We start from the raw sequence: 26,333 nt of genomic DNA, 5'->3' as shown, positions 1-26,333 counted from the left end.
CAGCCAAAAATATGAACATGGTGAACAATGCAAATGCCTTTGCCAAAACCTGCACCATGTGTCATACTAATCAGGAGTCGGGAAGGTTTAAGAGAGCTGGTCCAGGATAGAAAACACTGCTTCTGGTACACCTCAGCGGACAAGAACTTGTAAAAAAAATTTTCTTAGAAATCAATGTATTTTTTTGGGCATATAAAGTCGCGCATGCGCACACTTCCCATCCATCAGATGCATGTTGTGTCTAAACAGCCAGCAGTTGGCAGCGCAGCGCCTCGTTCCTGTCCCAGTTTTAGCTCTGCTTTTCCGAAGGTGTTTGTCTACAGACAGTGTTTTCCTTCGGTTCCGTTCGCGTACCATGACCGAACAATCAGCATTACTTCTTCGAAAACAATTAGCAGGTAATATAAGTATTAGTCTTGACTGTGAAGCAAAGGTTATGTGTGTAACCGCTGCGCTAACGTTAGCTTTTCTGTAAGCTACCAGGAACGCTGTTTTTACGCCATAGGACTGAGCTCGGGGAGCTAACACAGCAGCATGAAGGCTGGCTGCCTTTATCAATACACCTCAGCGTGTTGCTAAGCTGCTTTGGTTAGCTAATCACTTTTACGATTCAACCCATAAATTTAGAACTAAAAATGACAAAATAACCACCTTCACTAGTACATACTCGTACCGAGGACCTTGCTAGCTGCTAGCTAGTTTGGTATTAGTTGTCAGATAGAACAAAGGAATAATCAATCCAAGAACATCTCATGCCTTGATCACTCATAAGGCTAATTATAGTTGCAAGTAGTCCGATCCTTCTATCGGAGCACACGTCACTACTTCTGTAAACAATTCATAGAAATCAATACAGACTCTTATTTTGCATATTTAAGGTCATATTCCTTACTAATCTGGGGCTATGATGCTGTTAAATGTATTAGTTTGACCCTTGATGTTCTTGTAACCAGTTTATTTGGAAGGGCATGTGATTTTTCATGATGATGCCGAACATTTGGATCTCTGCTGGAATGGAGCTGGGTGACATGTATAGAAAAAAAACCATCTATATTTCTCATCAGTTAGCAGGCTGGTTAAACTCTGTTTCAAATATAGAATACTCAGGGCAAGGTTTATAGATCAACAGCATACTGATTTAATTTCTGTTTTGGCGATGATGGGCTATTTTTGCAGGAATTAAAGAAATGGGTTTTAATTCAAGCTACAATAATCGGTTTTAGGGATTGATGTATTTTTTTCCCCCTCATTGCCCAAAATGTCAAGACATACTTTTATTATAATTTTACTAGGGGTGCACCGATTTTCTTAATGTTGGGAGATCGGCCAATTTTTACATGTGAAGCCGATCTTATCCACCTCTGTCATCAGCCTCGGCAAAGGCCTAAAAATCAACCACTGTTTTTTTCTTTTTTCCCGTAAGAGGTTTGACTGACAAAGTGGCCGACCAGGTCATGTCTTCACATTTACAATCAACAATAGTCACACCATTGTTGCCAATTAAGCAACTTTCTTGATATATTGACAACATTTCAAACAAAAAGCTGGTACCAACCAAAATCGGAATTGGTGAGAAAAGTGCAATCAGTGCACCCCTAAATTTTACTGTATTAATCAATGAGTTGACATAGATCTCTTCACTATTGTGAACATCTGTATATCACCTCAACACTAATTAACTTTTTTAAATATTTGGCTGATGCCAAATATTAAAAGGTTGCCTGTGAGACCTGACTTACCAAATTTAATTTTAAGTAGTTTTGATGCATTTAATGAGGCAAAGAAAAATCTGTTTTGTCTTTATCTGACCTATTGATAATCTAGCAGAGTCATTTAAAGTCTTTAGCCAAATAATCGCAGCATCCATGTTGAGCATTCACAAACTGAGTATCATTTTGAAAGAGTTTGGTGTGGTATGAAGTTAATTGGGAGCTGCGATAAAATCCATACAAGTTTACCGTTATCTTTTCATATCTAAACTTTTCCGTGTCCTGCCAGAGCTCAACAAGAACCCAGTAGAGGGCTTTTCAGCTGGCCTGATAGACGATGACGACATATACAAATGGGAAGTTGTGATAATTGGTCCACAAGATACTCTTTTGTAAGTGAGAACATATTGAAATGGGGGGTAAGAGAGGGGGATCTGACAGAATTATTTATTTTACATTTTCTTTTTTTCTTTCGTTTTGCAGTGAAGGAGGATTTTTCAAGGCATACCTAACCTTTCCCTATGATTATCCGCTACGGCCGCCAAAGATGAAATTCATCACAGAAATTTGGCATCCAAATGGTAAAGACACCTCTCAAGATATCATTGTGTGGTTTGTGGCTAAATATCCAAACTATTTTCCTCATTTAAAGCTGCAGTGCGTAACGCTTACTTTTTTTTTGTTGTCATATTTGTTGAATCCGTCATGTTGTATGGTATTAGACATACTCAGTCTTCTTCTACCAGGCAGTGGTGGAGAAAGTACTCGAACAATGTACTTAAGTAAAAGTACAAATAAACAGCAAACATTGAAAAAAGTTGAAAGTATCCAAGATAAAATCTACTGACTAAAGTACAGATAGATGAAAATTGTACTTCCCACCACTGCTATCAGGTCTAGATAGACGCAACCAATCAGAGCCAAGAGGGGGGTCTCAGTGTTGCTCACCCCCTCTGTCCCGTCCCCTTTGCTCTCTGCTGCTCTACAGTTAGCAGAACTTGTTGTGAATCCTTAAGTTAGGTAGCACGACTACCAATGACGGCGGTTTTCATGTAACTGTAGGTTGTTTCTGTACCATTAGCAAATTTAGCAGCGAGTACACAAGGTTCGTCTCCTGGCTCCGATTGGTTGGTTTCGGTCGGGAGCAGGGCATTTCTTTAGATGGCAGTAATAACTCAGGGAGGAGGTGGAGGAGATTGACGTTTTCACATGGTGACAGTTTTAACAAATGCATTAAAAAAAAAGATACTTTTTGTTTTTATAAAAGTTACATGCTACAGCCTTAACAGTTCTCACCTCCTGCTCCCTCACAGTTGCAAAGAACGGGGATGTTTGCATCTCAATTCTGCACGAGCCAGGAGAAGACAAGTTTGGTTACGAGAAGCCAGAGGAGCGCTGGCTTCCGATCCACACTGTAGAGACAATCATGATCAGCGTCATCTCCATGCTCGCAGACCCAAACAGCGATTCACCAGCTAACGTGGATGCTGCGGTGAGTCGCGCTTCATTTCCTTCCCTCTACCCCCGTATCGGTATTTGTCTTCAAAATCTCACGATCTCCGTCGTTAAGGAGAACTGAAGCATTGGAGTTTCAATAATGCAATGTTGCTCCCACAGAAAGAATGGAGGGAGGATCCAAATGGAGAATTCAAGAAGAAGGTGGCTCGCTGCGTAAGGAAAAGTCAAGAGATGGCATTCGATTAGGGGGGTCTGCTGTAAATTCCAGGGTGAGCGAAGTGTTTAACAAGAGTCTTGCATAAACCATGACATCGGAAATTAATAATGATCTCTTAACAATTGCTTCTATGCAGTTAAAGGACATGCCTTCAGCGGGAAAACTTCAGCAAAAAGGCTTTTGCACCCTTTGTTTTGCCAGTCAAAGGATTCGGTTGGACCCCAACCACGTTTCTGTGAACGGTCTGCCAGATGAGCCAATTTGAGAACACTACCAGCGAAATTATCCTGTTTCCTTCCTGGAATTGTATATTTAATTTAATTTATTTTGGGGAAAAAAAAAAAGAATGATGTAAGATATGTCACTACTGTAAATGAACTTGCTTTTTTATCTGCTGCTGAACAGTTTCTACTTTATACCAGGTTTCTTATGCAATTTAGATTGTGTAGACCGAAAAGAAAAGCCTGTCCTCATTAGGCCGCCCGTTTGTCCTCCTTTCACCAACCCCGGCCCGATTGTCGTCGACCCGACATGTTCTGTTAGTGGGTGTGGTTTATTTTTCCCAACCTGTCGTCGAATCACCGTTGCCTTTTTGTTGGCGTCACTTTTTCTCTGTTGGCTCTTTGTTTAAAGAAACAGGAGAAGTTTTAGTGCGACCCTGGGGGTTTGTACCCATTTCCTGAGAAACTGCCTCCCGATGGTGTTTTTCTTCTAATGTTAGAGATGTTCAAAGCCATGCCCCTCCAATGTGCATAGTCCATTTAGATAGCTCTGTTGTTGTTCATTCTTTGTTGGGATTTTTATTTATTTTTTTTGGACAACTCACATTAATTTGAGTTCTTCTTTTTAATGATATGTTAACTTGGTGAGGCGCAGCAGACGGTACAGATGGAAGGTTTGTGCCAACTTCTCAGGATCAGGCTTCTTAAAGGTGTCGAATGGCAGTCAGTAAGGTGGATCCCTAGAGTCACCTGTGAGTCATCGTAGATTTGGAATAAATCATGGCCAGATTTTTAAAACAGAAGCAGCTTACATTGTGAATATTCTACTTGTGGTGAACTGGTTATTACCTCATTTTGACACAACTAATTTGAGCGGCTTTATGGTCGAGTTGTTGATCTGTAGAGGAAAGGCTCGTGATTTTAGAGGCTCCATTGTTCCGTTGGATTAGTGGTTGTGTTTTTCCACGACACATTTTTTATTTTTTTATTTTATTAGTGCTTGGATTAAATCGCATTCACATCTGGATTTAGATTCTTGAATAAATCTCTTTTCCTTTCTTCTGTCCAAAGTTTCTATTATCATCATGGAACATTGTTGGGTTCCACGATTGGAGACATTAAAATCCAGTGAAGTTCACACGCATTCTCCATATTTCACTGAGCACAGCCTAGAAAAAAACAAACTTCAAAATGCGTATTCTGGTTGATAACAGACTGATAGCCATGATTAACATCCGTTGTGAGGTCAGACAGCTGACCAGACGTCAAGGAGTTAAGGTTACGTTTAAGACAGGAAACCTCTGTCGGTGCGCTCTGGCTGCTCGTGACATGTATAGTTCATACATTTATGCAGACATAATGGTCGCATCACTGCTGTCGACATTAGCATTTTCACTTGAGACCCTTTCAGACCCACCATGACCTCCTCTGACCGGTGTTCACTGTATTGGCACAGATGCGGAGCGTTTTGAAACGTCATTTAGCAATACCCTCTGAAAATGGTAATGTGTCCAGGTAATCCACCAAGGGCGCCGCTATTTGTTTCTTGTAGGTTGCTGTTCGTTTTTTTTTTCCTTTCTTTTTTTTTCTTTCTTTTTTAGTGTTTTGTTCCATTTTGTGTCAATGCAATGTATATTGGACATGTTGCTCAATAAAGTGTGTAAACCGAGTGGCCCTCGTGGTACTTTTTGCTTCATATTAGGAATGCCAACACATCGTGGGGCTGAAAGCATGTCAGACTTCTGCTCGGTAATTGGAAGCTAGTCAAAAAAAGTCACGTTTCAGGAGCAGACATCGACGACCTCCGACGGGATTGTTGGGATCGTTTCTTATGATGAGGAGTTGTGAAGGACCTGGAAAAAGAAACGTCTGTGAAAAAACAAGTCTGGCGGCGTTTTGATAAGGTGACCCAGCAGCAGCATCCTCCCCGAGTTAATGCAAGTCCTCTAGTATTTGAAACCGATTTCTGATTAGGTTCATTTGCATGTCTGTTGCTGAATCTAACAGATGTGCAGAGGGTGAGTCAAATATGTATTTGTAGACTGACTTGAAATGCAACGCTTAAGTCACAAAGAACTAGTCTGCTGTATCCCCACATGTTGACCACTGTTTAGATAAAAATGGATGAGTTTAACAGGTCTACTGAGAGAGTTAGATTTTTATTAAAGTTCAAATCACTTAAATTACTTTTATCTGATTTTATTTAAATTGTATATTGAAATGATTCATTATTCATATATTTGTATATAAGAATAATACAAATATAGAATATGCTATATACTATATTTGTATAGTATATTCATACTATTATATGTATGAATATATCTCCATAATGCAATTTATGGAAATGTATTCATAAATTATATTTGTGAATATATTTCATTCCAGTATTTTAGAGGTTTACATGTACATGGACTACTTTTCAGGGTTTTACTCAGAAGCTTTGAAAAGCATCTTTTTCTTTCACTTCAAAATTGTAGAATGCAAAATCACAATAAAATACAGTAAAGTGTGTTGTGACGTGAGAAAGTTCTAGAAGCACGGAAACAGATCTTCCTAGATCTATGACCTCTAGGAAGGGATATCATGACAATCCTGCCATTTTGAGAAATGGAGCTACATTTCCGGAACTTCCTTTGCTTTATCATCTGTATTGTTGATTCAGAGCTGTCTCCATTTTTCTGTTCCAAAAATCGTGAACTAGAATTTAACACACGCACAGCAGTGGGTGTTGCTATTGATTTGTTATTAAAACCCACACATTTATGCCACAGATTTCCCTGCTCTCTTTCCATGTTATTCGATTTAAATTTAAACTGGGTGTAGCGTTCATGATGACCTAAATATGAGCGACTCCTGCAATCACTGTCATTGTTTGGTTTGTGTCTACATTAAGTGCATTTTTAGGTTGTTTTCCATTTTTAGGTAGTCTGTCTCCGGAGTGGCGCACGTGCCTCGGGAGCTCTGTACGTCTTCACGCTTCTAGAACCGGTTAGCCTGTTAGCTTATCTGTCGGTAAATATGAACTGCGTCATTGAGCGGAACTCCGTGAAAGGTCGTAAGAACGCCCAAAAATATATGTGAAATTGTTTCTTCTTATTTTTTATTTATTTATTTTTTTAAATAACTTACTTGAACAGAAATTTGCATACATTTTATTTGAGTGTTAGCCTGGCGAAGTTGAGCTTAACTTTGCTAAAGTTGTATCTTAATCACGTCTTTGAAACGTAATTAACAAAAAAATGAGCCAAATTCAAGTCAAAACAAAAGACTAACTGACAAAACAGTGTCAGTTTCACTCAAAATAGACAGAATTTTGTCTCCCTCTGAGCTGCTCTTTAGAATACAGTGATGGCAGAACTACAAACATGGTGGAATAACTGCTATAAACTAACTCATTGCATCTCTGAATAGTGCTGTTTGTTATATCTTACATGCATATCATATAGTGGTGGCAAAAGCAACAAAAAATCTAGTGTGCTCTGGACTTAAGATGGAGTACATGCACACATATTCATGACATACTTTGATTAAATTCATAAATTTCAGTACCAAAAAATTTGCTTACCAGGCGAGTCTGAGAATGTGAACCAGTACTCGGCTGATTCTGTGCCTTCAAATAATTTTAACAATGCTCCTGTAGAAGATTCAGAACTTGAAACTTATAAGTCTTATAACAGGAAGAGGTTTGTAAAAACAGTCTGTGTGCTACATTCAAGAGAGATTCATTTGATGCATCAAATGAAAACGCGTCACAGCAGATGCTGCGCCAATCCGCCTGTTGATCTCCTGCTCCCTTCTCTCCTCATTTGTGAACAAGATCCCGAGACACTTGAACTCCTCCACTTGGGGCAGGGAACGCCCCTGGACCTGGAGAAGGCACTCTTCCCTTTTCCGGCTCACGACTAAGGCCTCAGACTTGAAGGCACTGATCCTCACCCCGGCCGCTTCACACTTGGCTGCGAACCGCTGCAGGGAGAGCTGCAGATCACGTCCGTCAGGACTGATTGATTTCAGAAATCAATCAGTTTCTCAAGTTGTTTGAGTTCTACTTTAACATCGAGACTCAGCAACATTGGAACAGTTAAAGACAGACTTACAGTAAATCAGCACCCACCAGTTTTAACACCTTTTCAACAAATCTGTCCCCAACAGTTGAACTACTGAGTTATCAGGTAGTTGAACCAATGCTGTAACAGTTTAGTTTGAGAACTCAAACTGTGGCTAATATGACCCCACATTCTGTCTTGGGTCCAAAGGGGAGCAAACAATTCCAAAACCCAAACAGAGAAGCAGTCAATGTAGTTTATTACAAGGGAGTCACTTTAAAACCGTCCTCTTGTCTCCATAAAATTCGGGGTTCAATAATTGCCCTTCAATAAAAGTCATCAGTTCGAAGCCACAGGTTGGATTTCCTTACAACGCCGTTTCTGGTTGACAGTCCAGTGCTTTTCAGCTGTTAAAGGGGGAAAAAAGAGAAAAAACAACAAACCCAAAACAATCTAAACATGCAAATCACGACAAGAAGTAGAAGTAACAGAAAAACACAGTCATATTTTCCCCTGTACATGTTGGCTCTGAGACATCCATCCTTTGTTTTCAACTGATTGTCCAGTTCTGAGTGCGCTTTCCTCTGTCATGTCGGAGCAGTTAAAGACGAACTTGCAGTTAATCAGCAGCCATCAGTTTTAGTGCCTCTTCAGCAAATCTGTTCCCAACCGCTGAACCACTGAGTTATGAGTTGGTTTGAACTAATGCCGTAACAGTTCAGCTCTCAAACCAAACTGCTACATTATGATCAAGGTTGTAACAACCATGGCAAGAAACGACGTGACATGTCCCGCAACTTCTGCCGTACACAGCTTTTTGCGCAGACTGTTCTCAAAGCCTTTAAAGGCCTTCTTCATTTGTTCCTGCAGCAGCTCGATCATCTTGGCGATGACGTGTTCGTCCTTCGTTTTCAAGAGGTTCTTTAGCTGTGAGCTGCTGTGCGTCTTCTTCAGCTCGACAAGAACTTTGCTGCACATGCTTCTCCGCTTCTTGGACGTTTTCGCAAATTTCTTGGGTATCGTGAGACCTTCTGCCATCCTGTCGACCATCTTGTGGATGAGGGCAGTTTCCTCTTCGCCGAGCTGCTCCAAAGCCTTCAAAGCCCCACAGTCGATCAGCAGCCTAAGCTCCAGGTTTGCTGCGAACAGCTTCAGCTTTTCCCCTTCCAGTACCTTCTCTATCGGGTCAGGGACATCGGAACAATTAAAAAATATTCGTTTTACGTTCATCTTCTCGCTGCAAGTCTGCACGACACAAGTCCGGAGTAAGAACTCTTCGAACTTCTGTTTGCTTGTGAGGAGTCACTGAAGGAGACAGTGACTCAAAACTTATCAAAGCCTTTGTCATTCAGTGATGTCATGTCAATGACGTCATAGGGCATAAAACGCCTTTTCAAGTCTCCCGTTTTTGGCCGGGAGATTATTAGTAGTAGTGATTCTTTTGAACACGAGTTATGTGTTTGTTTGCTGCTTTTGACCAATAAGATACACAGAATTTCTAGTTGTGAGATGATAAAAAGTATCATTATCTCAGGTTTGATCTTAAATAAGGTATTATCTATGTCTCTTACTTGTTAGCCATGTCTAGTATATTGAATGGAGTAAGTCAATTACACACAGCAAGCTAGTGGTGATCCACATGGTGCTGACAGTATTCACGTTAAAATTAACATATTTGTAAAATTAGCATAAAACTACTAACATGGTTCAAGTCTATGTTACTCATATTTTTTTTTGTCGCTAAGCTTAGCATTGCTGCTAATTTTTAGAACGCTGGGTCCAAACCGACGGTCACACATTGGCAGGACCCAGTTAAATTTCTTCAGGAATTTTCTAGTTATTTTTTTTTTATTTTAAGAATGTGTGGCAGTACAGTGCTAACTATAAACTGTTTGTTTCACAGTCCTCGGTAAGGCCATTCATGCGCTGTCACGGATTGGAAATGAGCTTTGGCTGGACCCCATGGTCATAGGGTTGAGAAATGCTAATACTAGTCTCAAACTGTTCAGGCTTTACTTGATGTATTCCTAAAACGCGTGGTATTGGACATTAGACCATTTCTGACCAGTTTTCCTGTCAGGTTATTTTAGATGAGTTTCGCATGTTGTCCTCATCATCTTGTCCTTGTCTCTGTCTCCACAGCTGGCCCTGAGGTCAGTCAATTCTGCTCATTCGGCCTATGGCTGCTTCCTGTTCTCACCCATGTTCTTCCAGCAGTACAGCTTGGAATCAGCATCAAAGCAGGGCAGTGAAGCAATCAAATGCAAACTGGTCATGAAGGTAAATCCAGCCTGCTTAATAGTAGTTTGTGATTTGTGAAAGAGCTATTTTAATGTTTCATTGCCATTTCCACGACTTTAAAAGCAGCTGTTGTTCTTAGACAAGTCAAACAAAGACTGTATTATTTGACACCTATTCCTTTGTAATTTAAAAAAAAAATGTATCTAACTTTTAACCCATAAAAGTGTGTGAATCCAAAATGTCATTGTTTCTTTAGCATCCCTCGCACTTTAAATGGGGTCTTTGTGGCATTTATTTTTACGGGATGAATGCCAGACAAGTTTATTCTGCATGTGTCATAACAATTTTGTAGTTCTATAATCAAGAAGATGAAAATGTGAGCTCCTCTTGTTTGTTTGTAAGTCGGTGCTGCCACTGTTTCGGTGTCTGACCTCCATTGAACGCAGTGTGGAACGATGCCACATTTCAGTCAGCACTGCCACCGACCGAGTGATAATCCAGTTTTTCTGCAGACATGGTAGGAAACACTGCGCTTGGGACGATAATTCTGCACAAATAAAAGAAAACCTATCTGCATTTGTTTAATAACTATTAACAGAATTCAAAAGGTGTGCTGAACCTCTTCCTTTTGCTGCACATGACGTGTTGCATGTTGTGGACACCTGGTGGCAGTGTGCTCCTTTCACCTCGTGTCTGCTGTTCTAGGTATTGTCAAAACCCACAACATACATTTCCAGGAAAGTGAGGCTCTGCAGGCTGTGTTTGACTCACATCTCTGTCCCAATGTCCTGAAGGCTCCCGCCAGGTTAGCATTGGATAATTTATCAGTTTATCCCTTTGGATCCTTTCATCAGTGCATGGCTGCAGGCCAAGTTTATACCTAGCTCTCTATTACACAGTTTATGCAACGTTTTAATTTGAAATCAGCACAGAAGATTTGACATTAACACATCTGTGACTAAACTAATTCAAAAACACTAAAATTAGTTTTAATCCTCTCATTTTCATGAAGTTTCTATTTTTTTTTTCATTAGACCCTTTTATTGATCAGTCTAATAGAACAAATTTTTTCTATTACCACCTTTTGGTAATCTGAATATGTCCTAAAATACACTTGAAACTGCTTAAAGTACACACAATTTGGAAATCGGCACAGAGTCAATTGAACAGAAGCTGTGTGATTTTTGCATCTGCTTTGTTCTTTGCTCCTGCAGGCTTCTTGCAGACATGGTGGTGCACTTTCCCCTGTTTCAGGAAGAAATCACTCTGTCCATCACTCCGATGAAAGTCACTCTCAGAAATGACCAGCATGGCGGAAAAGGTGTGCTGACTTTGTCATGTCGTCTACTTTAAATTTCAAAAATGACAGAATGTGATGAAAGTTGCGACAGTTTTGGCATGATGATTTCATATATATATATTCAGACATGAACAATTGCTCCCCGCCGTAATAAATTCATCTTGCAATTTTTAAATTATTATTATTTGATTGATTTTTAAGTTATTCAAAGTTTTTCTGAACGTCTACTTACTAATTTATAATTTACCATTTCCTTGTCGAAGAAATATGTCTCGAAAAAAAAGCAGCTAATTTCTATTAGCCTAATTGAAGATCCATGTCTTTCTGGCCACCAGCCAGAGTGAGCAGGACAGTAAAGGATGTGAAATTACCTGAGTTCACATAAGTTCACTGTTACGAGAACAAGAGCAAGCCTGGCATCTTGAGTTACCACGTCTCCATGACGACCATCAGACTCTATTTACATGCCAACTGGTTGTTTTGGGAGGCTGGCCAGGAAGAGGGCTTTTCAGTCCTACCATGACAAACATAAACATTTGGCATTCTCGTTGCAGGAATCATGCGCTTTGGTCAAAAGAAAATATGACTGAGTGTTTCTGTATCAAACACTCCAAGTGGGTTTGATGTGAAACGAAGGATGAAGTTGTGGGTTAAATGAAGTAACAATTGGCAGCAAGTGGTAACAATAGTTGTCAGGGATTATTTTGATCAAAAATGTTCAGTATAGGATTATGCTACTGAAATGAAAGAGTAGTTTAAAGAGGCAGTACAATGTGTTTGCTAGCTACATGGTGTAATTTTTATAGTACAATCAAGTAGTTATCTTCAGTTGTTATGAAAATGCTACATGTCAAATATGACTTAAAAGAAATTTGACTTTGTAATTTAACATCTTCAAATTGGGTCTCTGTCTCTGGCTTTAGGATGGCTCTTCTATTAGCTATTTAACAACGTTTTTACCAACGTTTCCCTCAGAAGTAGCTCTTATGATGAGCTCAGCAAACGAGCAGTTCCACCAGGTGTTTGCTAATGAACGCTGGCTAGTCCGAAGGAGCTGAGTGGGGGAGGGCTGCTCTGTGAGGCAGACGCCTGGAAAGCTTGGAAACTGCAGTTTGAAGGCGGAGCTGGATTGTTTTGCACAACTGAATGGTTGCTGTGGGAGATTATAGGATTTCTCTAACATGCATGAAAAACTCACTCCAGGAATGTCTATGATGAGGAAATAACTTTACAATGTGACTAAAAAAATGCTGTTCCTTTTAGTTTTACTCTTTGAAGTTTTAAATAGTTTTTTTATAAGCGTCCAGAGACATCGAGAGACAAAGTTACATGGGCAAGCTGTCCTGAGGGCGCGCCCCCTTCAGTTTCTTTAATATGTAACTGAAGGACTTGGATGTATTTGTGTGACAGGTCCAATGAAGACGACGTACACAGAGATGTCCTTACACCCAAACGAGTTTGACTTCTTCCAGATCGGGCTGGACTCTGACATAACCTTCTGTCTGAAGGAGCTGAGGGTAACTGAGCTATTTCAGTACGGTTTTATTTTGTCACCTGAGTGCATCGTGTGTAGCTTGGATCGGTGTGTTTATGTGCTGCATGTGTGTGTCTGGCTCATCAGGGGATTTTCTGTGTCAGAGGTGATATTTCTTGTGTCCTTTGCGCTAAGGCATAACTGTTAATTTATTGTAAATTTTTCTCAAAAATGATCAAAAACAGTCGGCTTAAGAGATACCAACTAGCACCTGCAGGTGGCAGCATTTCTTGCTTCAGGACATGGATGGTGATCAAGTCGCAAAATGTTCCATTACTGTAGTTTTAGCTTAAAAAGAGATGCCATAGTGACACACCACCTCACTGAAATATGACAAAAGCACAATTCAGTTCTTCAGTCCAAACCGACTAAACTCAACCTGTTGTCTCAGTAATTTGAGTCAACTATAAAACACAGAATCTAGGAGATGCCTGTCGTCATTTCCTGAACTGGAAAATCTAGAATCATGGATTAGTTGTTGTTTTTTTTTATTTATTTTTTTTTATGAATGAGTAACTGTTCATGTTTCATTTGAGAATTTGAAGGGACATTCTTTGTTCTGGTCCAGTTAGCGAGGCCTGACCTGCATTACCCTTCACCACTCTTGTCCCCTAATGTCTTGGAATGTTTGTTGAACCCCTCGCTGGGAGTCTCTCCTCGTGATCCAGCCTCGACATCTTCTGGAATTTGGAAAACTAGGCTTTGAGTCTGAGTTAATCGCAATTTCAAGAATTGATGCGTCTTCTTTGTCCCAGTCACTGTATGTCGTGCTATCTCTACAGTCATGGCATGCACACAGAGGAGCGTGTCTGAGTCGATTGTTCTGATTTTCAAGGCATATTGTCCTTTGCAGAGTCTCGCAGTCTTCCAGTGTCGGTTTACCTCGATGCAGCAGGACAGTAAGTCTCATCATGCTGTTTAGATTCATTTGCAACCATATCTGAAGATACACCACCTGCTAGGAGGCATTACTAGGTCATTTCAAAAACCTCTTTATCTCTGACTGCTGGGTCTGGGCGTTTCAGCGGTTTTCTCACTATTTGATTGGCTGTTGTAAAGTTGTCCCTGTCTGCAGGCCTGTGTGCTTCTCTGTGGAGGACATGGTCCTTGAGGCCACTGTGCTGCTGGCAACTGTGACTGACTCTGACAGCAGGGACCATTCTCAACCAACCGAACCCCTGACCCCGAAAATACCCAGGTACCAAGCTCCAGGTTTTAATAGTGTCCGTAAAACCACTGACTGGACAACCCAGTGTCCGTCAAATTTGTGTTTTTGACATTATTCTGACCAGATTCTGTCCTCATCACATCTACGCCGCTTGGTGGTTTTCAAACCTAACCACACTCCTTGAACTTTATTTTTCAGGGTATAAGAGCAAAAGGGGACTGAATGCAAATGGATGCCACACGTCCCAGAATATTTTAAAAACTTTTTTTTCTGTCTACTTCATCATTACTACAACCCTGTATTGATGTAACAATAAAATCATGTTCAAGTTTGTGATTGCAAAGTGATAAAATGTGACTTTGAAGGGGTTTGAACACTTTTGCCAGATTCTGTAAATCAGTCTTCACTCTTTGACTTTATCTGACCTTCACTCTTGGCGTTCCACCAAGTCTCGTTGCCCTCATTGGCTGCTTTTAGCCCCCTAATAGGGTGTGGCGTTACTGCAGCCGGTCTAGTGTCTGTGAGTGAGAAACTAGGGCAAGCGTAGGTCAGAAGCCTGCCAGTGAGATGCTCTGTAATCCGCTCAGCTCCTCTACGCTGGCCCGCTCTGCCGGGAGCCGACTCAGTCTTTTCTAACTCCAGCTGGTTGTGTTACACATCTAATTCAGGTCTTCTACGATTGCGAATTAGGGCTATTGAAGATGGGGAAAAAAAAAAAGTAAGAGTAAATTTCTGCCAAAAAACTTTTGAAGTTTTGAGGTCAATTAAAAAATATATATACTTCTGAGTTTCATCAGGAGAAAATTTGCTATCACTTTCTTTGACTTTGATATTTCCAGATGGTCATTTTTTTTCTAGAATATTTCTAAGATTAATCTCAAAATTTATTGGTTTTTTTTAAGCAATTTTTCAATTTTCTAAACTATGAATCTCAAAATGTCTTCAGTATTTCTAGAAAATTCGGGTAAATGTGGCTAAATCAGTATTGTTGTCAGATCATTCAGTTACAAGTTTCCCTATGTGAAGGGTTGTTTTATTTCTTACACTATTTAAACTGCTGTACTTCCACACAGTCAGAGGTCAGTGGTTTCTTGTCGGCTCCACTCCGTCATTAACTTCCTTGACATCTTCCTTGTTTTCCACATACCTTGTCACACTTTTCCAGTTTAACAAGCGCCTGTACTCACCAGGCTCAGTGATGATCCACATGCTCATGAGTTGGACTTCACCTTTGTAAAAGCAGTTATTTAGCAGTGACGCGGCGTGGACAGACTGTTTAGTAAGAGTTAAATGTGTCCTGTTGGTGTTTTCAGGTGTGTGAGCTCCCCAGCTCAACCTGTGGCTGTGTCTCAGGGACCAGGTAGCAGGAGTTACTCTGTTCCTGATGACCTGATTCCATCCAGCAAGGGCAGCCCTGTAATCAGCTGTCCCGGTGCAAAGAGCCTCCCTGAGATCAGGGAGCCGACCTGCCTCAGTGCAGACAGCCAGGAATGTAACAGCTCCGCCTCAAGCCCTGCGTCCACGAAGGTGACGAGCTCTTCCTGTTTGATTTCAGTGTGATATTTTTCTTTTTACTTGGACCACAATGGAGACCTTTGACCTATGGCTGTAATTCCTCACCTCTGTTCAATTTTCTCTCCTACATTTCCTCTGATACCTTGCTCTACTCCTCTGTCATGGAGAAGTCAAATTTTTTATTTTTTTTTGTCATGGGTCACATCAAGATCAAGAAAGTCTCTAAAGGGGCGGTTCTATGTGTTGTTCAGCCACATTGTGCCATTTTATAGCATCGTCAAGTAATTATGTTGCCTTTAGTTCTAAAAACTGAAGGTTTTTGTCAAATATGACTTAAAAGAGGCGTTCCTGATTTAACACCTTGAAATTGGGCCTCTGTCTCTTTAAGAAACTCCTGCTCTGTGTTTCACTGAGCAGTAGCTCCTGTAATCATCTCAGCAGAGGCTCAGTCCCACCAGGTTTTTGCTAATCGCTGCGGCTTTGAGTCTCCTTAGCTCCACCAAGGCGTTTTCAACAGCTGAACAGTTACTTTGGAGATGAAAGGATTTCTTAAATATGCATGAAAGAATCAAAGCAACACTCCAAGTATTGTTTTGATGAGGGAATAACTGTAATACATGATGTAAAGCTCAAAAAAGACTTTTACATGAAACTGTCTCTTTAAAGGGCCGGGCTGTGGCATAATGTGATGATTAAAAAAACTATTGATTAAACTGTTAAAATATAAGTACATATATGTCCCTGCATTCAAAGACAACTTATTTGGAATTGAATAACATTTTCATCTTCATGTAATTTGGCCGTATACAGATAAAACTGTCGTGATTCGTTTCTGTCATAAGGTTCTATTTGTGGAGTGACACATAAAAGCTATTTTTGTTTAACATGCTCTGTCACAATTTCTGTATTAATCCACACACCTATTTTAAAATGTTTTTTTTTCTTTCAGAATTCTATAATTGTTACCACTTAAGTAAACTTAGTCATTAAACAATGGCTGATCAACAACTTTGAATGTGCAGAGCTCAACCTGAAGGTTAAGAAAAGCTACATTTGCAGCTAATTTGTTTGAAAGATCAGAGAAGGAAGTCAGAGAGGCTTCTTCATGTTTCCAAACTAACTCATCAGAGCTCTGACAGATGCAAATCAGTTTCATTCAGAGGCATGCGAGGCCCAAACCACCGACTTCCCCCTCTTGCTCTTATGTAAAGTTGTGGTCAGGAGCCATTTTTACATGCCTCGTCTTCTGAACTTGTTCTCTGCAGCTCCTATATGTAAACCATGGCTGTCAATACATTTAAACATCTACGATAAAATCAAACTGCTACACTGATTGGCAAAATGTGGTAAAATGTGGTGGATCTTTTTTTTTTTTTCCAATTTTTTTAGTGTTTTTGTAATGCAAGTGGCAGAATTAGTTTTGGAAGCATTTTGAGGACATTCTCCAACATGTCACCAACTAACTGTTTCATTTCTCATCAGGTCTGTTCCCTGCTGTTCGACGCTTTGTCCTCTCGGCAAGACGAAGATGGTAGTGCTGCCCAGCTGCCTGTCCTGGCATGTTACAGCGATGAGGAAAACACTGACAACCACCCGAGAAGCCCTTCACTGTGAGATTACACCAGTCATTCTTCTGAACTTGTGATTTCTGTTGGAAACCAGGCAATGTTTTCACAGAACTCTAAACTGAGTATTAATCTGCGGCTTAAGATATTTAACATTGTATTAACAGTTTCTACTGGGCTTCTTTTCTGGTGCCTGATGATGTTACCTGGCAGCTGCTCTTAGTTTTGTCTGTGAAAACATGTTAACGTAACGCTGCCACGCCCGCCTGTGTTAGGAAACCAGACACCTGTGGAATGTTGGAGGATGCGTGTCGTACAAAATGTTTCCTGGATTTGATGTTATCCCGTCGATCCACAGCATCAGCCAGCAGGTTTACTAAAAAAAAATACCAGTAAACAACTTTTGTAAACAGAATGCAGCCAAAACGTTGTAAATAAATATCATCTTTATTTAAATATTTTACAGATTTCAAATTTTCCCCACAGAATTCAGATCTGCATTTAGCTGTACACCGTATTCACGCTCCGGTCGACCAAATGTGTTTGAAAGATGAGACTAAGCGGAAAAGTGTTGGTGCAGCTGTGAGTCACGAGTCAGATGACTGGGAGAACTGGACAGCTCGAGCCGATGCTGCTGAGATTGTCCGACGTTTATACTTTCACAACTGGATCCGCCTCTGTCATCTTAATACACCCCATTCTGCAGCCCTTATCGTCAGCCCCAGTGTACGGGGAGGGGAAATAAAAAATAAAAAATTTGTTTTATTAGTGCAGATTGTAAACAATGACAATGAAACTCACAAGGATGGATTTCTGAAGCAGGGATCACCACTAGTCCCAACATCCTGACCTAAACACAGTGGTAGATTTGAAGAAAACAACAACAAAAAAAAAACTATCTTTAGACAGCAGAGCTGTTTCATCTCTATGGCTACTTTACAGTTTTAGGGCTCTGTGCTCAGTTGGGTGACTAATAGAGGACATGTCTGCCAGTATCAACATCTCCTGATACAAGGCACGTCATAACATCTCAACCTTACAGTGACATCTTACTAAGTGTAGGTAGAAAGTCGCAGAAACACACCTAGTGCAAATCTTTGTGGTGCAATGGAAACACGACGACCACCACTATTAAACCCTACAGCAGAAGGGAGGAGGGGGAAACTGAACGACAGCGTAAGCTACCCTGAAGCAGCGAACAATCACACCGAACAAAGTTAGAAAAATACGTTTTGGTCACCCGACCAACTTTAGCTTTTTTTTTCTTTTCTTCTTTAGCTGTGTGCGTTTAAGGCTGCCAGACCCATTTAAGTCCAGTGGAGGTGGAGTTAGTCCGGCGCCTTGACATCCAACTCAACAACACCAGTCATCCGTCACACTCGCATCCATACACACTTCACACAAAATCACTGTCAAGACTTCACCAGCAGCTGTAAGATTAAAGGGAGGACATCGGTTTGACAAATAACGTGCGTCCCATACGTCTGAAGAGGCTTTCTGACTATAAATACTCCGTCCCAAAACATGCGCTGGACTCCAATCGCACCAGTAAGAAAAAGGCAGCTGCCGCTTGTCGTTGTGAAATCTTTAAAGATAAGCCTGCCGACAGGTGCGTCATAGTCAAATTAGCTGGGTCTTTTTTTTCCTTCTTTAGACTTTGAACACACTGTCTTGTTTAACTTTTGCTCCATGCTCCTAGAAAACACTCCAAAACTTTCCATGAAGGTCTTGAAACATCTACAAACTGCAGCTTGGTTATAGAGCCCTGAAGCTGCCATTCCCTTCTGTACGCCTAAGAACTTTTTATTCCCTGATGGAGACTCGGCTGGCAGTTGGCTACATCCAAGCCTCGACTTTCTCCTGCGCAGCCTCCATCAGGAAAGAGAGGGACTTGACCTCAAACTGGATGCTTCATCTCCAACCAATGACTACTGATCCTTGGCAATGGCATTAGCAAGTGAGCAATGGAAAACTGCAAAGATGCCAAAAGTCCAACTGAGACAGAAGTGTGGTTTAGGCCTCTCGTTTGCATAATTTGACCTCTCTCTGGCGGTACTTTTTATGGGAGAACAAAAAGGGCGTTGGGGCGGTTCTTCAGCAGAGTGGATCCTGTAGATGAGGAGGAAGCATCAGATGTCAAACCTACATCCTGACCAGCAGGAATTGAAGCAGTTCATCACTTCCAGAGGCAGATTAGCGACGTCCCGGCAAGCAGGTTCTAGTCCGTGTATTCTGCCACGATGGACAACAGTACTGTGATGTCGTCTGGCTTTCCTCCTTCACAAATAAACAAACAAAAAAAAACAGTTAGGATGGTGGTAGAAAAAAGTGTCTACGCCATCACAATTGTGTGTCATTTCTCTGGAAAAGACACGACTTTTCCAGTCGCAGAAATCGGCAGAGCACCGAAATCGGACAATTTCAGTCTGTCTGGCCCTGACAGGTGAAAGTAAAAGTACTATACTAAGCAGCATCAACGACACTCTTCAGTGTGCATGCGAAACATTTTATTTTTAGCTTTGGCGAGATGTAAGTAACTGTTTTCTATGACGTAGTGAAACAACTGTAGTTCATTTAGACTGGGGGAGTTTAGCAGATAACAGGGAGGCTGTAGGATGCGAGCTTTTAAAGAAAAGCTCAAAAGGTGCTTTTGAGCTTTTGCTATGAAGCTTTTTGGAAACGCCAACAGTGATTGGACATCTCAGTTATGTAGTAATCTAGATCAGGGGGCTTCAAACTCCAGGCCTGAGGGGCCTGTATTATTTAACTTTTAGATGCATTTCTGGAAGAGAGATTCTTGTCCAATCCCACTCCTACAGAAAAGAAAGAAGAAAAAAAAACTTGTTCCATTTAAATCTCGGGCTAAAGTAAAAACGAAAATTCCTGTCCCATCCTACTCCTGGTGAAATAACTGACTCCTGTACCGCTACCATTTTTCTTCTTCATCTAGTCTGTAGGCAATACACCAAGTTCTTCTCATTCTTTTTTATTCCTTACAGAAAAATGAGGTTATACTGAAGCAATCTGATTGGTTGACATGAGTTTTATTTCCTGACTCATGAAATACAATAACCCAACCAATACAGTCTCCAAGCAGTCTTACTGTAACATTACACCCGCTGGAATTGTGTAGTTGGTTGCAATGCTGCATGAACTGAAGCTTCAAACTAGGTACAAAGAAACCTACCTCTGACATTCAGTCCATTGTCGCATGCAAACTGTGCAAAAGGTGACATGTAGTTGGGGTCATATGCCAGTACATGGGCTTGCTCTGCGATGCTGCGGGCGGTCTGCTGAATGCTCTCATAGTTTGAGTTCTGAGAAAGCAAAAAAACAAACAAAAAGAAAGAAAGGGGAAAAAAAGAAGTGAGCATCAAGTTTCTTCTGGATTCAGACTCAGCAGCAGCAGTAATGTTCGTCACTTACCTTCAGTTTTTTTAGCTCTTGGAGGATCATATAATCGGGCATGTTGTCGAACAGCCCATCGGTGGCGGTGAGGATTATGTCACCCAGCTGCACGTCAAAGGAGGAGCTGTCAGCAGATTCTGGGCTGTAAACACACAGATTCAGAAACTGAGTTTCATAAAGAGCTCTTCAAACTAGTTTTAGTTTATTTACACCTGCAACATAACTTGTCTTCTATCCCGGAAAAAAAAAATCCAGTTGCATCATATTCAATTATACAGATTCACCTCAGTTATGAAAACAATCTCTTTAAAAGTAAAGTGTGTTCAAGGATCTCAGAAAGAACAGCGTGGTCTAGTACAACATTAAGTGCTTTGAGTGGTAGAGAGACTCCAAGTCTCATGTTTGCTTCTTGGAAGATGCCCCCACTCTGCTGCAAACTCGGCCCACAGTTATGAATATGATTTAATATAAAAGGTGTGTGGACTGCATCAGGACACAGTGAAACGTAGCTCCCAGGAACAACCTGCCTTGTGCTGTATTATCTATGAAGTGGGCGGAAGAAAAAAAAGGCTCAGAAGGGGATGGTGGGATATTCAGTGTTGGCAGCAATGGATGGATATAAAAAAAAAAAAAAACCCTCATTATTCTCATTTTACAAATACTCTCTAAGGCCAAGTCAGTTTTCATGAAGCCAGAAAGAACAAACCACATTAACGCGATCCTCATGTTCAACTGCATGCAGATAAAATCATCAGGAAGCAGAAACTGTAACTGCAAACCTGTGACTTTCAGAGAGCAGTGCACAGTTTCCTCATGGAAGAAAAAATGGTTGATATAAACGTCACGGTTTAATATGCCAAGTCTGACTTTAATTCAGCAGATCTCCATGTTGACGTATTTCAGCTTTGACGTTTGTCTTCTTTGACCTGCTGCTGTTACTCAACTAGAGGTTAAATCTACTGTTGTTGTATTCTGTAAGCTGCTGATTAAATCTTCAGTAAGAAAACTGAAATACCCAGACAGACCCCTGCCCTCCTCTCCCCAAGTGATGTTGGTTAAAAAAAATAAATAAAAATGATATTTTCAATAAAGGACTTGGACCATTATATTAGGAAGGTGATGCCATATATAGAATATTCGCTGAACTGCAGAGCATTCTGGGGGATGTAGGCAGACTTGAACCACTGAACGTCTCAGTGACATCAACGTACTCACTCTCTAGTTACCTAGCAACAACCTGTTAAGTAACATGCACAGCAGCAGCCCAACAGTTTCAAGAATGCTTAAAAACAATAATAATTTTTAAAAATCTTTTAAAAACGGCATATAGTGAAAACTGGAAAGGTCATGCCACTAGTTTGGGAATATTTATAACAGACTAATCAACAATTATCGATGGATTGACATGAAACGTTTTTCAGCCGTATCATCCAGCGCTAGCAGAACAAAAAGCAGACTGGCAGAAACTAAATTCAGCTCCAGTAGAGTCACTGAAAGCCAGACGGCCCACCTCTATCAGCGCTTCACGTTTTGCCAGTTTTCTAAGAATCGCCTTTTAAGAGTCTTAAAAATAATCTGCTGGATCAAAGATGAACAAGTGAAACGGGAGCTGAATCCGCTGGCAGCAGGACCGACTCTGGACTCTTCGTTTTGCCCATCATCAGCCCACACAGACTTTGACCTGGGTAAGAGGGAAAGCTTGGCAAACATCCTGATCTCCGCTGACGTCTGCAGCGCTGCTGCTTGGCACGCCACAGCAACGAGACCTGGCAGCACGTGGCCCCTGACCCGCCGCTACAGCGCTACATGTGGGACACGCAGGCCAGACTGAAAAGCTCTGCAGAGCGGTTCAGTTCAGATAATCTCTTTTGTCGCATTTGCAACGCAGACCGCCTATTAGTTAGCAGGGTGTCGAAGGCCGCGCTGCAGCAGCTGTGCAGAAAAGTCCCAACAAGTCTTGAAAACGTGCCAACGCCTCACAGTTCTCTCACTTTTTACAAATCCAGGTTGAAACGCAGCATAAAAACAACATGGTGCTGCAACCAAGAAGAAAGGAGAAAACTAGGAGTTAAAAACTAAAGGAAAACACAACATTTTGCGGCATTATTCACTCAGCAGAGCCATTTTCTTGTTAGCAAAACTGCTTAGCTTAAGTTTTGGTCCTCCAAGTAAACCAAAATCCAGAGTAACAAGTGAAAACCTAGGATTTCTCATCAGTCCCCAGAATACAGATCAGAGACATAGATAAAGTCTCAGTTGTCAATGCTAATATTAATATTAGCGCAGAGAAAATCTGTGCTGACTGTGTTTAACCGTTTTTATGCAAGTGAAACTGTGGCTAAATTATGATTGACGAAAAACAAACATCACAATGCAATATCCAATAATCCTTTATCCATTTTTTTTTTTTGCTAATTAAGTTCTAGAGTTCTTTATCAGTCAGTCTGACTGTAGGTCTTTTTGAGCAGCACATAACAGACACAGGTGAGGTGCAGGTGCTGCTGGGCGGCTCACCTGTCGCTGAGCACGGCTCCCTCCGCCCCGGGGGGAGCGATGGACAGCTGGAAGGGTGTGTTAAAGTAGTGCTGCTGTTCGTCAGAGCGGTGGACCACCTCCCCGCCCCGGACCACCAGGAAACCCGAGTCTCCCAGGTTGGCTGTGTGCAGCTGGTGACTCTGCCTGTCCAGCACCACAATGCAGGCGGTGCTGCTACCTACAAACACAATCACACACAAATTCACTTCTTGAGAATTTACAAACCAAAGCCGCTCCTGAAAAGAGATGAACGTCAACTCTATTGGCTGTAGGTCAGGTCTGTCACAATAAACTTATTTTTGCATTGTAAATGGAATGAATTTTGCATCCTGCACGTCGTTTAAATTTGCCAGTTTTGGTGCCAGGGGCAAAACGTTTGACCATCACTACAGAATAGGACGGCGCCGTCTTGAGGCATTGAAGACCAAAAGTTATCAAAAGCTTTTTTCCTCATCAAAGGTGAATACAAACTATTTTTTTCCAGCAAAATTTTTCTGACAATTGAACTGTATCACAAAAACTTACTCAATGTATAAATTTAGAAGACAAATTAACTCACCCTAAAATTCACAATTTTTTCCATATTTTATATATGTATATATTTACACATTTTGGTAAACTCTCCTCTACGGGAGAGATGAAAAGGAGGAAACTGGAGTTGTTGGAGCAGGCTGACAACGTGAGACCACACCCTGCTGGTGATTCATCCGGAGCACCAAAATATTCTCTCTGGGATCAATCTTCAAACTCCCCAGCCCGTTCAAGCTCTGACTCAGTCCTCTGCCTCTCACTTTTCTCTGCAGCTAAACAATTACACAGGCCGCCTGCCTCAGCGGCATTCCTCCGGCCGTGTCAAGGATGGTACAATCCAAACTTTTGTTTTCCCCGGGTTCTTAGTGGAAAACTACCGACATTGGCCGAGACAAAGATCTGTTCCCTTGTCACGCTCCTTTGCCGATGTTAGATCGCGTGCGCGGGTTTGTTTTGAGGCAACACCACGCAGGAGGAAAGGGATACTGGCTGGGACATTCCTAGGACTTCATAATGGGATCTGGCTGTTGTGAGTCATAATGCAAAAATCCCAGCCCAGCCAGCAATAAACCCAACAGATGAAAACCGCCTAGGTCCGGATAATGTAGCTCAGATCTAAACCACATGGAAATGTTCCGTTTTCACTGTAAGGCGGAGCATGTCTGCACACAGCGGTGGCTACAATCTGAACCCCTGTCAACTGATGCAAAAGGTTTCTATGTGGTGGGTTTGTCCTTATTCTGTAGAATAATAGAAGCGGCAATACTAGAGAACGTAACTTGCAAGATACCAAAATAAATGTTTTGATCTGCTTACCCAGTAGAGGCACTTTGTTCTGTAGTAGCTCGTAGTAGCTGGTGGTAAGGACCCCCACCGGGCTGCTGGGGACAAAGCGTCCTTCCTTCACCAGCCTCTCGCACGTCTTCATCAGCGTACTGGAAAACTGCGACGGGTCCACACCGTAGTCTCTCCAGCCACCAACTCCATCTGCTACACCTTAAAAAATAAAAGCAAATAGGTTGAGATGGTTATGTAAGCACTAAAATGCAAGAAAATAAAAATAGATGTTTGGATGGAGCCAGATTTGTGAAGCAGTTAATATTTATAACATTTTAAAATGATTTTTGCTCAGGCTCAGTTAAAGTCCACAGCTGTGGCTAGATTATACAGTGTCTACTGAGAATACAGCAAGTGTTTTTGTTGCGGATCTAAAGACATTGGCCCATTCTAACCCAATCTTCAACAGTTTCATATCAAGCACTCACAGCATAATTCTGCCACCACCAAGTTTCATCATGTGTGGTCACTGCGATGTATACCGTGTTATAAAAATCGAAACCATCATTTTACTTCTACACATAAAAACTTCTCGGCTTGCAGTAGCAAGGTGAAAAAAGTTCAATGGGCATGAACGCTTGAGCAGATACGCAATTCAATTCCTCAAATTGTAGTTTCTTTATCAAGACCTGAAGATGTTGTGTTTATTGGGTCTTATAGTTTTGCCTTATAAGAACTTCATGGTGGAAATCCAAGATTTGCCTAGAAAGGAAACTTTCTGGGCTCCAGATGCCAGAATTTGTTGTGCTGACCATACAAGGACAGACCTTGCATCTTCCCACCCAGATTCAGACAATACAGAGGCAACCCAAAAAACAAGAAGATCTGAAGCAAGCCGGTCCAAAAACAACACGATTTTGTGTTGAAGGTGTTCCAATTTGCGAGTTAAATCCGGCAACCTGATCTACTCTGCGGGTGTCAGCACACAATCAGCTTAGGTGGTAGGAGACCCACAGGACCTAAACGACAGGTTGTCCACACAGATCAAGGTTTCTGTGTCCCAGTGCTGATTCCAGACAGCAGGTTTGGGTTTTCATGCTGTCCAGCTTTTACATAAATTCACCCAGTCTATCAATAAGGAAAGTGACCCTGCACATTTCAATCTGTGAAGTGAATAATGACGCTGCGTGCGCAGCAATGTCATTTCTAGAGCCAACAAAAGGCGAGACACTCACCCAAAACGTCGGCGGACCTGTGCCGGGCGATGAAGCACGCGTCGTCCCCATAACACATCCCTTTCTTCAGGATGCCTCTGCGGAAGTCTTTGCCGAAGCCGCAGCTCGCCGTCACCAGGCTGTAGTCGCGGCTGTCTGTCTGAGAAAGCCCGCCGATGACAGCTCTGGCAACAAGTCTACCGTAAGACAGCACGGACAACATCACCTACGCACCAGCTCCGTAGCAAACAAACCGGCCAAGCTAGCAGCGGAGCTAGCTTAGCGTCGATGTCAGCACGCAGTTTGACAGGCGAAGCAGGCTGGAGAACTGCTGCTGAAAACAGCCTCCGCGCTTAAAGACGCCGACGGTAGAAGTAGTCTCCCGAAGCTGCCCTTTTCCCCCCCTTCTTCTTCTTTTTGACGTTGTAAGCCGAAAGAAATTCAAAGAAATTGGTTCGTTCCTCTGTTGCAGTCCCTGGAGGGCTGGTTGTGAGCGGCCATGCTGCCACTTCGCCTCAGACACAAGAGACGCTGCGTGAAAGAGACACCGTGGAGCAGCTGCTGCTGCGGCGGCCTCACACAGAACGGGTCTTGTGACTGCTCTGACGTCAGAGGTCATTACCAAATCAACGTTTCCTAATATGGAAACACAACGTTCTGTCCCATGCGGAAGATGTGCACCAAATGTAACACTGCAAAGCGATCACTTTAAAACAAAAAAAAGTAATGCAAGCACAAAAGATTCAATGAAAAACAAACTTGATCTTTTTTTCTAAAATAACTTGGCGGAATATTTTTCTCCGCAAAGCGTATTCTGAAGGTCACAGTATCTTACAATGTACAACTTCCCTCTGCATTTTCTGTTTATTAGGTTTAAGAGGAATAAAAGTA

General features: G+C 41.6%; 3 protein-coding genes across 3 annotated transcripts; 2 read left to right on the top strand and 1 right to left on the bottom strand.

Moving 5' to 3' along the window:
- The first annotated feature begins 232 nt into the window (after nucleotides 1–232).
- On the top strand, nucleotides 233–5,274 carry LOC129373129 (ubiquitin-conjugating enzyme E2 G1-like). Its single transcript, XM_055050904.1, has 6 exons — nucleotides 233–398; nucleotides 1,999–2,101; nucleotides 2,193–2,290; nucleotides 3,023–3,201; nucleotides 3,327–3,436; nucleotides 3,521–5,274. The coding sequence occupies exons 1-5, from the start codon at nucleotides 233–235 to the stop codon at nucleotides 3,411–3,413; spliced, it is 633 nt and encodes a 210-aa protein (XP_054906879.1). The 3' UTR covers nucleotides 3,414–3,436; nucleotides 3,521–5,274.
- A 4,239-nt stretch (nucleotides 5,275–9,513) lies between these two features.
- rad9b (RAD9 checkpoint clamp component B) lies at nucleotides 9,514–17,405 on the top strand. The gene is given in 12 exon segments (XM_055050583.1): nucleotides 9,514–9,545; nucleotides 9,547–9,637; nucleotides 9,797–9,934; nucleotides 10,298–10,412; nucleotides 10,601–10,700; nucleotides 11,110–11,216; nucleotides 12,606–12,734; nucleotides 13,565–13,628; nucleotides 13,805–13,927; nucleotides 15,211–15,424; nucleotides 16,895–17,022; nucleotides 17,253–17,405. Coding segments are annotated over 12 exon segments (1,362 nt in total). The 3' UTR covers nucleotides 17,374–17,405.
- pptc7a (protein phosphatase targeting COQ7 a) lies at nucleotides 17,405–26,251 on the bottom strand. The gene is made up of 6 exons (XM_055050581.1): nucleotides 25,464–26,251; nucleotides 24,268–24,447; nucleotides 22,900–23,098; nucleotides 20,404–20,527; nucleotides 20,165–20,294; nucleotides 17,405–19,254 (listed from the first exon to the last, which is right to left on the bottom strand). The coding sequence occupies exons 1-6, from the start codon at nucleotides 25,663–25,665 to the stop codon at nucleotides 19,196–19,198; spliced, it is 894 nt and encodes a 297-aa protein (XP_054906556.1). The 5' UTR covers nucleotides 25,666–26,251; the 3' UTR covers nucleotides 17,405–19,195.
- Nucleotides 26,252–26,333: the final 82 nt, after the last annotated feature.

Source organism: Poeciliopsis prolifica, unplaced genomic scaffold (genome assembly GCF_027474105.1).
Source record: "Poeciliopsis prolifica strain line A6 unplaced genomic scaffold, Auburn_PproV2 SCAFFOLD031, whole genome shotgun sequence".
In the NCBI taxonomy this organism is placed as follows: Eukaryota; Metazoa; Chordata; class Actinopteri; order Cyprinodontiformes; family Poeciliidae; genus Poeciliopsis; species Poeciliopsis prolifica.
This window is presented reverse-complemented; position numbering and strand designations above follow the sequence as displayed.

Coding starts and splice junctions, on each gene's coding strand:
- LOC129373129 (XM_055050904.1), top strand. CDS start 233: ATGTTGTGTCTAAACAGCCAGCAGTTGGCAGCGCAGCGCCTCGTTCCT. Junction 399..1,998: donor TCTTCGAAAACAATTAGCAG/GTAATATAAGTA, acceptor GTGTCCTGCCAG/AGCTCAACAAGAACCCAGTA. Junction 2,291..3,022: donor AGAAATTTGGCATCCAAATG/GTAAAGACACCT, acceptor GCTCCCTCACAG/TTGCAAAGAACGGGGATGTT.
- pptc7a (XM_055050581.1), bottom strand. CDS start 25,665: ATGTTGTCCGTGCTGTCTTACGGTAGACTTGTTGCCAGAGCTGTCATC. Junction 24,448..25,463: donor CAGGTCCGCCGACGTTTTGG/GTGAGTGTCTCG, acceptor TTATTTTTTAAG/GTGTAGCAGATGGAGTTGGT. Junction 23,099..24,267: donor GAACAAAGTGCCTCTACTGG/GTAAGCAGATCA, acceptor TTGTGTTTGTAG/GTAGCAGCACCGCCTGCATT.